Source organism: Triticum dicoccoides, chromosome 7A (genome assembly GCF_002162155.2).
Source record: "Triticum dicoccoides isolate Atlit2015 ecotype Zavitan chromosome 7A, WEW_v2.0, whole genome shotgun sequence".
Classification (NCBI taxonomy): Eukaryota; Viridiplantae; Streptophyta; class Magnoliopsida; order Poales; family Poaceae; genus Triticum; species Triticum dicoccoides.
Genome location: NC_041392.1, coordinates 48,636,764 through 48,646,782, shown reverse-complemented (window position 1 = coordinate 48,646,782; position 10,019 = coordinate 48,636,764). Strand labels below are relative to the sequence as shown.

The window sequence follows — 10,019 nt, the reverse complement described above, 5'->3', positions numbered from 1 at the left end:
TTAGGTTCATCACTGGCGTTAAAGGTAATAGCCGTGTCACTCCATGGGTTTATTGTTGCTACTTGGTAGACTTCGGCAAGGCTGCGGAGTGTCCTTTTTCACATATTATTTGATGTGAAAGTCTCGAAGACTGTTAATACCGTATTGGTGTCTCTGGGGTGGCTTTCTGTGGCCTCCGGAATTAGGAGATCTTCGCAAATTTTGGCCACCTGCCAGAGTATCCAACATGCTCTAAGGCTGTGAGTTGGTGTGGCGTCCTCTGTACTGTGAATTTTACAGGGTCCATTGAGTCATCCTTCCAGTACGGTTCCATGCCCTCTAGAGGGTTTTTGCTTTTTGGTGTTTGACCCCGGTGTGTGGCGATGATGCACCCTTTTATTTCAGACTGGGTTTGTATTCAGGGCCGGATCGTCCCAAAATTTTATTTCGGTTTTCCAGGCGCTTTTCATCGCACAGTACTTTCATACGATGGACGCCAAGTCAGCGAAGGGTGTAATATCACGGCGACTTATGGCGTTGAGGATTCCCTTGTGCGTGCAATTATTGCAGAAGATTGAGATTGCGTCTTCCTCGCGGCAGTCCCTTATCATGTTCCTAATCAGGAGGAATCTGGCCCAGTAATAATGTACTGTTTCTTCGGGCTCTTGCCTGATTTGGGATAGATCGCTTGTGTTCGGATGGGTGGGTGGAATTAAATCCGAAGCCTCACCCAATCTGAGGCTCAGAGGCCGAGGAGTTTCTGAACTCGAAAATTTGGATTCCTGGATGTTGTCCAATGAATCCAGCCCGTCGCCTGACTCTAAGTTCAGGTCTTGAGTGATATCCTCCCCTCCGCGGGTATCCGGCTTGGAGGGATCGGAAATCCGAACGTAGCTACTCCTTAAGATAGATGAAGGGTCGCCGCACTGTCCCTCTACCACGGCAACGTAATGGGTGACTTGGGGAGAGTTAATCTCTCTTAGATCGGGTTTAGGCCCAATCTGGTCGTAATCCGTAGCGACTCCCAGGGCGGCGATGCGATCCAAGAGCTCGTTTATGGAGGAGAACTTCATTGGATCTAACTGCTCAGCAAGTTCCAAGCTGACATGAAGATTATTTTCGATGGCTCATCGTCGGCGTAGAAGCCGAACAGGCGGTCATAAGAAAACCACCTAGCCGGAGGGTTTGACCGACAGCCAAAGCTCCCTTAGCAACGGTGTCGTCTTTAAAGACGGGGCGAGGCATCCTTCCTGATGGCGACGACACAGAGGAACTCTCAATGAAAGCACCAATGTCGGTGTCAAAACCGGCGGATCTCAGGTAGGGGGTCCCGAACTGTGCGTCTAGGCCGGATGGTAACATGAGGCAAGGGACATGAAGCTTTACCCAAGTTCGGGCCCTCTCGATGGAGGTAAAACCCTACATTCAGCTTGATTAATATGGATGATATGGGTAGTACAAGAGTAGATCTACCACGAGATCGGAGAGGCTAAACCCTAGAAGCTAGCCTATGGTATGATTGTTGTTCTGTATGTTGTCCTACGGACTAAAACCCTCCGGTTTATATAAACACCGGATAGGATTAGGGTTACACAAAGTCGGTTACAATGGTAGGAGATCTACATATCCGTATCACCAAGCTTGCCTTTCACGCCAAGGAAAGTCTCTTCCGGACACGGGACGAAGTCTTCAATCTTGTATCTTCATAGTTCAGGAGTCCGGCTGAAGGTATAGTCCGGCCATCCGGACACCCCCCTAATCCAGGACTCCCTCACCTGGCGATGCCACAGCATCTGCATGCTCCGACTGCATCACCACCGCGTTCCATGATGCTTGGCGGCTCTGCGGATCGCAAATGGACATGCATTTCTTGTATGGGGACTGCATCGTCCACGTCTCCACCGAGGACCTTGTCTACAACTCCAGTTTTGTGCTACACAGGTTGCTGATCTTTGCGGACACTAAGGATCCCGGCAATCAACGCTATGGGATCACCAACTTCACCGACGCCACCATTGATGGCAACATCAAGGTGCTGCTCCAAGAGACAGCCAAACAGGCAGCCTACAACTCTACAATGATATACGCCACCGGCCGCATGGATTTATCCGAGGAACTCCCGCTGCTCTACTCTATGGCGCAGTGCAACCTGGACTTACAATCAATTGACTGCTGGAATTGCCTCGAAAATATCAGGAGCGCAGCAAGGGGTTCCTTCCACAAGCAACATGGTGAATGGATTGCTGGTATGTGGTACAATTTTAGGTACAGCACGTATCAGTTCTACAATGGCCAGCCCACGAAGCAGACCGTCTGGTCGGATGTTGTAGATCCAACAACAAACATGCCGGCGCCAGGGCCGGTTGGTGTTCCATGGCAGAAAGATAAGAGTAAGACAATATGTTAGTTCTTTCCCCGAAACTAGCCTAGTCTTCCTTTTTCCTTGTTCTAAAGAGCATTTTCCCCATATCTTATATCTGTTTGTATTCATATTATCCCTATCACATCTTTATTACACAGAAATTGGTGCCCATCACACTCAAGCATCATTAGACTCAATGAAATTGACTATTCCAAAACTTCATTTAACTCGATGCTTGAGTCTGATGGGAACCCAGTTGACGAGTAGATTTGTGCTGGAACAGTGAGCGGGTTATGGGTACAGACTACAGAGCACCTTTCGATATAGATCTAATGACCGCAAATTAATTTTGATGATTCTGAAAGACATAATTAATTCACCCGTATAGATCTAATGACTGCAAATCAATTTTGATGATTCTGGAAGACATAATTAATTCACCTGGGTGGGGTGACTGCTACCCTTTGATCAACGCTTTAATTCAACAACCATGCTTGCGATGCAGCCTTAGACTATATTGTATGTTGAAATATTCTTTATAACATACAGAAAATGTCCATTTTTCAACACTAAACTATTACAAAAGTTTGTATTTCCCTTAACATCCAAAACCGGTTGTGCTCAACCTTGAACTGTTGGATCTGTTCAATTTACCCCATTGGTCCTGTCCCAAGTTGTTTTAGCTGACTCAGACGACACGTGATGTACCTCTATACGTCGGCAAATTCCCATCTCGGTAGCTTGAGTAAAAAAAAACAGAGAAACTAATTCTCACAATACTATTTTCTGATTTCCCTGGTTTTTTTGCATTTTTTAAATGTTTCATATTTTTTTATCTTCACTTAAGCTGCAGACATGGCAAGGGGCTGCCGTGCAGAAGTGATGCTACGTGTCTACCACGTGTCATCCAAATCAGCTCAAAACCGCTTGGGATAGGGCCAAAGGGCTACAGTGAACAGATTCAATCTTTCAAGGTTAAAAACAACTGGTTTCAGATCTTAAGGTTGAAAAGTGAACTTTTGCAACAAGAGGTTATAATATGTTAGAATATTCCTCAAAACATAAATATCAAAGTTTATTGTGTAGTTACATTTCGTTGATTTGTCTAATCAACTAACCACCTATGTTTGTGTGAAATCTTTCGTTTAGGGCATATAATAAAGGTATGGATCATTACCACTGCTATGCTTCTACTAGCATCATTTTTGTGCTTCATCGTATGGTTTAAACTAGTCAAAAGGAACATTAAAGGTTAGTTATGGAAATGCTGCTGTACTCACAAATCTCTTAGGCTGTTTAGATTCATATATATTCGCTTACCTGAAAGGATTACATAAACTCTGATTTTTGAATTTTGGTGAAGTGAGCTCTCAGGAAGATGAAGAGCTAGTCTGGGGGATAGGGAGGAGTTCAGAGCTCAAGCTTTTTAACTTTTCACAACTATCAGATGCTACGAGTAACTTCTCAGATGAAAATAAATTGGGGCAAGGTGGCTTTGGACCAGTATACAAGGTAAAAGAACACATTTATCCATGTACACAAAGAGAACAAAAATCGAACCTAGTCTGTATCGATAACTAATTTGTACGACCTAGTGGATTTATACATGTAGCTTTAATTTTACTCACAAGCATGGGGGGTTACTGATCAGAAGATAAGTAAACCGCTTCTATTTTGCAAGATGATATCACTGATCAAGCTCTTTTAAACCTCTACAGGGCCAGCTTCCTGAAGGTTTGGAAATAGCAATTAAGAGACTAGCTTCGCAGTTTGGGCAGGGTTTCACAGAGTTTAAAAATGAAGTCCAACTCATAGCCAAGCTCCAGCACACAAATTTGGTTAGGCTATTGGGATGTTGCTCTCAAGGAGAAGAGAAAGTATTAATCTATGAATATTTGGCAAATAAAAGCTTGGATTTCTTTATCTTTGGCATTACTCCTTGTAGTTTCCTGTTACAGACTATCGGTTAACTCTATCTACTAAAATTATCCCCACAACCTTCCTCCCCCTCTAATATACATATATCATTAACTTGTGTGCAGATGAAACTAAAAAGGCTTTATTGGAATGGAACAAAAGAAAAGCGATTATCGAAGGGATAGCACAAGGACTTCTATATTTGCATAAGCACTCTCGGTTACGTGTCATACATAGGGATCTTAAAGCTAGCAACATACTTTTGGACAGTGAAATGAATCCTAAAATATCAGATTTTGGGCTTGCAAAAATATTCAGCTCAAATGATACTGAAGGGAACACAAAAAGGATTGCTGGGACATAGTAAGCTCTTCTTACAAATTAGTGCATCCTGCACAAGTCAGCCAGATACAAAACACTGAAATAGAAGTTTATTTTTCCCCTATATTTTCAGTGGGTATATGGCTCCCGAGTATGCTTCAGAGGGTCTCTTCTCAATCAAATCTGATGTATTCAGCTTTGGTGTACTGATTCTTGAGATCATCCATGGAAAAAGGAACTCATGTTTCCATCAATTTGGGGACTTCTTCAACCTTCTTGGATATGTAAGTACTTTTTTGTATATAATTTTTAAAATTATTTGATTATCTGAAAACCATATTTAATACTGTATGTCTCTAAACTCTTGCTAGGCATGGAAGTTGTGGAAAGAGGAAAGATGCCTCGAGTTCGTCGATGAATCAATAGTTTCAGAGTCTGACACATTAGATACGATGAGGTGTATCAACATCGCACTGCTCTGTGTGCAAGAGAATGCAGTTGACAGGCCCAGCACAACAAGTGTGGTTGCGATGCTAAGCAGTGAAAGTATGACCCTGCCCGAACCTAAGCACCCAGCGTATTTCCACATAAGGGTAACAGAGGAAGAGCCCCCTAGTGCGAATGATGTGACAGTGTCTGCTCTACAAGGCAGGTAGTATCATCCTGCATGATTCGGTTTTTTTTTGTGCTGCTGCTTTGCTGAGGGAGCTCCTTCTGTTTTAACACTAAAGTTCTGACAGAAACATGCACAAACCTTTGGACTCTGGTTAAACATGGCATGAACGGAAGACAATCTACACATGTTCAAACAGTAAAAGATGACTAATCAGTGTTTATACTGTGATGTTGAATCATAAGCAAACACCTCAGCTGTTGATGACGAACTGTGAGTTAGAGTACATTTCAGGTTGGTGTTTCCCTTTGTGTACAAATAAAAAGGGTGGATTTAGATTATTCATCCAACCACATAAGCCTTTGTACAGAAACCATAAACATATGTGGGGCTATTTGGCATATGCACTGAATCGATTCAATGTAGTGGTTCCACTCGCCTCCAACCAAAATAATAATAATCCCCAAAGCTGACCTCTTTTGATGGATCGATTCGTTTGACAGAAAAACAAACATACCTTTGGCATATGTGATATGTGGACTATTTGGCACATCCTGCCCTGCGTGATGTGTTTTTTGTGCCTCTAATTTTCTTAGTGTCTTAGGTTAGGGGGCTCCTTTCGTTTGACAGAAACACACAAACACCTTTGGTTAAACGTGGCGTGAAAGGAAGACAATCTATCTACTCATTTTCAAACAGCGAAAGCAGATGGCTAATTAGTTTGCACATTGTGACGCTGAATCGGACGCGGACACCTTGGTTGCTAATTACTAGTGACAAATTCCCGTTGGTGAACGATGGATTGTGAAGTGCAGTACATTTGAGGTTGAAGTTTCTCTTTGTGCAGGAATGGTAATGCCTAGCACAAACAAAAATCCTAAGCATAAACATAAGGGGTGATGCATATTATTAGGCAGGCATAGAAGCTTTTGCACTGAAATCCTAAGCATAGACATCCCCGGTGCTGCGGAATGGCTATCGTTACTGAATCGACTCAACTCAGCGGTTCCATTCCCCCAACAAAAATCCCTAGAGCTAACCTCACGGGGTGGATGGAAGTCGCGGGCTACCTGTCATCTTCGGGCGAGGAGGAGGCAAGAAAGGCGCCGCCTCGAGCCACCCTCGCCGTCGCCGCCGACGCCGACCACCTCCGGATCCATCGGGGGAGAGCCGCCGGAGGTTGCTGCGAAAGATGCAGAGCATGCGGGGCACTGGCTAGAACAAACCAAGGAAGGGGGTGGAGATGTGACTGACTGACTGGGGTCAAATGGCGAGCCGCCGATGACGGTACGGCCACCATCCTATACCGCGCGCAGGTCGCTAACCGCGTACCCTCCGCACCCGCTACGTACTGATTTTGGGCCCGCCCAAACCAGCTCCACTCCCAGACCGGGTTTTTTTTTGTCTTTTTTATTGTTTCCCCTTACGGTTTTTTCGTTTTTTATTTTAGTCATATCTCCTTTCTTTCTTCTTTATCGTTTTTTATTTTCATTTTTTCTTGTCAGTGTTTTATTTTCATTTCCTTTCTCATGTTATTTTATTTTTAATTTTAACTTCTCTTTCTTCGACATAAACATCTTTTCACATTCGTGCACATTTTTTTCAAATATTGTACGTTTAATGATTTCGTATTTATATGATTGTGACTTTTTAAAATTCATGAATATTTTCTGAAATCAAGAAAAAAAGTAATTTGCGATAAAAATTCGATTGCATGTTTTTATGAAATTATAAACATTTTCTAAATTCACAAACATTACAACAAAATTAGCGGATAATTTTATAATTTAACAAAATAATTAAATTTCTGAACATTTTATAAAAAATCAACATTATTTGAATTTAGAAAACAATTTTTGAAATGCATGTATATTTTTATGAAATAAATGAACATTTTTTGCATTGATGAACATTTTTTATTCACAATCATTTGTTAGTTTTTGTGAACAAATTTCTAAAAATATATGACCATTTTCTTACATCGGCAAACTTTTTCTGATTTGATGAACATTTCTTGAATCGTTGGACATTTTTTGAATTGGAGAAGATTTTTTGAATTGGCTGATATTTTTTTAGTTCATGAACATTTTTTTTGTTTGGTGAACATTTTTCCGAATTCATAAACATTTCCCGAATCAGATAATTTTTTATGAATCATGGAACTCCTTTTATGATTCACGATCATTTTTTATTTATGTGAAGATTTTTAGAAAATTTATGATTTTTTTTAGTTCATGACCATTTTTTGAATATATGAACATTTTCACGAAATCTCACACATATTATGATTTCAGAAAAAATAAAAATACATAATTTATAAAAAAAATATAAATTTTTAGAAATACCAAATTACTGGGAATACAAAAAAAGAACATAATAGAAAAAACAAAAAGCAAATAGCAAATAAAAAACAGGGGTCATCCAGCCTTGCTCATGGGCCAAAGCATCACACGCCTAATAGGAGGTCTCTGACGGCACCACATAGGCTGGTAGTAGTTCTTTTCGCTGGCCTTTTATGTCGTGAAATGTTAACTCGTGAACTTTCCTACAGCCATTTTATTCAGGTCACGTGGATGCTAATTTTTATAAATGCTGGCATATTTTATGTTACGTGACAACTTTTTCTTCCGGTCAATGGGCTGACCAAATCGCTCGCTAGCCTCTGTGTGGCAGGGTGACAGTCTGCTGCACAGAGCGGCACTTTTTTTTTTGAGGGGACACAGAGCGGCAAATAGGGTTTGTGTCGAGAAACACTTGCATGGTGGGTGGAGATGAGCCCCCGAGCCAGCTTGATGAGTTTGGATTTGGGCCAAGCTTTTAGTCCCCACAGGGCCCAAGCCAAACACAAGCTTATGGACCAAATCTTCTGCATCCGGCGGAAAGTCGGCCTGCGAGCCTAGTGCAGCCAACTGACCGATGATTCCACTAAGGGCTTCTTTAATTCAAAGGAATTCTATTTGATTCTTGAATGATTGAAATCCTTAGAAAAAATTTCTATGTTGGTCCCTTGATTCATAGGATTGGATCCTATAGGAATTTTTTCTATGAAATCTCTTGTACTACATTGCATAGGTAATCTAATAACATGCACTTCAATCTCTTTCTACAATTTCTTTATAATTTTTTCTATGGCATCAAACACTTCTTACTTATTTTATAGGATTCAAGTGGGCACCCCACTCCAATCCTACATTTTTTCTTCTATTCCTATTTTTTAAAATCGTGTGAATCAAAGAAGCCCTAAATAATACTTCCTCCGTTCCTAAATATTTGTCTTTCTAGATATTTCAATAAGTGACTACATACGGAGCAAAATGAGTGAATCTACACTCTAAAATATGTCTAGATACATCCGTATGTGGTAGCCATTTGAAATGTTTAGAAAGACAATTATTTAGGAACGGAATGAGTAGTAAAATTGACTGAGGATGGCAGTTTGCCGACTACGTGCGCATGCGACCGACCACGCGGACCTGGTATGTCGGGCGACCGAGCCAAAGCCATCACATGCTCCGACGCAGTGAGGCCAACTCCACCGCGCGACCCTATCCTGTCCGCGCGCGTCCGTTTGGGGTAAAACGGACGAATAGTGCGGCCCAGCGCGCGGTCTCAAACGGACAAATGTCCGGATTCTGTCCGTTTTCGACCCATCCCAGGCTCAAACTTGCGCTAGGTTTGGAGTGAAACGGACGCGCGCGGACGGCCTCGACGCACGCCCTTGTTCCTGAAGGAAATATGTCCTAGAGGCAATAATAAAGTTATTATTTATTTCCTTATTTCATGATAAATGTTTATTATTCATGTTAGAATTGTATTAACCGGAAACATAATACATGTGTGAATACATAGACAAACAAAGTGTCACTAGTATGCCTCTACTTGACTAGCTCGTTAATCAAAGATGGTTATGTTTCCTAACCATAGACAAAGAGTTGTTATTTGATTAACGGGATCACATCATTAGGAGAATGATGTGATTGACTTGACCCATTCCGTTAGCTTGGCACTCGATCGTTTAGTATGTTGCTATTGATTTCTTCATGACTTATACATATTCCTATGACTATGAGATTATGCAACTCCCGTTTACCGGAGGAACACTTTATGTGCTATCAAACGTCACAACGTAACTAGGTGATTATAAAGGAGCTCTACAGGTGTCTTCAAAGCTACATGTTGGGTTGGCATATTTCGAGATTAGGATTTGTCACTCCGATTGTCGGAGAGGTATCTCTGGGCCCTCTCGGTAATGCACATCACATAAGCCTTGCAAGCATTGCAACTAATGAGTTAGTTGTGAGATGATGTATTACGAAACGAGTAAAGAGACTTGCCGGTAACGAGATTGAACTAGGTATTGAGATACCGACGATCGAATCTCGGGCAAGTAACATACCTATGACAAAGGGAACAACGTATGTTGTTATGCGGTCTGACCGATAAAGATCTTTGTAGAATATGTGGGAGCCAATATGAGCATCCAGGTTCCGCTATTGGTTATTGACCGGAGACGTGTCTCGGTCATGTCTACATTGTTCTCGAACCCGTAGGGTCCGCACGCTTAAGGTTTCGATGACAGTTATATTATGAGTTTATGAGTTTTGATGTACCGAAGGAGTTCGGAGTCCCGGATGAGATCGGGGACATGACGAGGAGTCTCGAAATGGTCGAGACGTAAAGATCGATATATTGGACGACTATATTCGGACATCGGAAAGGTTCCGAGTGGTTCGGGTATTTTTCGAAGTACCGGGGAGTTACGAGAATACGGGAGAAGAAGTATATGGGCCTTATTGGGCTTTAGGGGAGAGGGAGAGGCAGGCCGCG

General features: G+C 41.9%; 1 protein-coding gene across 1 annotated transcript; it reads left to right on the top strand.

The window, feature by feature from the left end:
- The first annotated feature begins 1,694 nt into the window (after positions 1-1,694).
- On the top strand, positions 1,695-6,317 carry LOC119331296 (cysteine-rich receptor-like protein kinase 6). Its single transcript, XM_037604464.1, has one exon. It carries the CDS (start codon positions 1,835-1,837, stop codon positions 2,384-2,386), a length of 552 nt encoding a protein of 183 aa, XP_037460361.1. The 5' UTR covers positions 1,695-1,834; the 3' UTR covers positions 2,387-6,317.
- Positions 6,318-10,019: the final 3,702 nt, after the last annotated feature.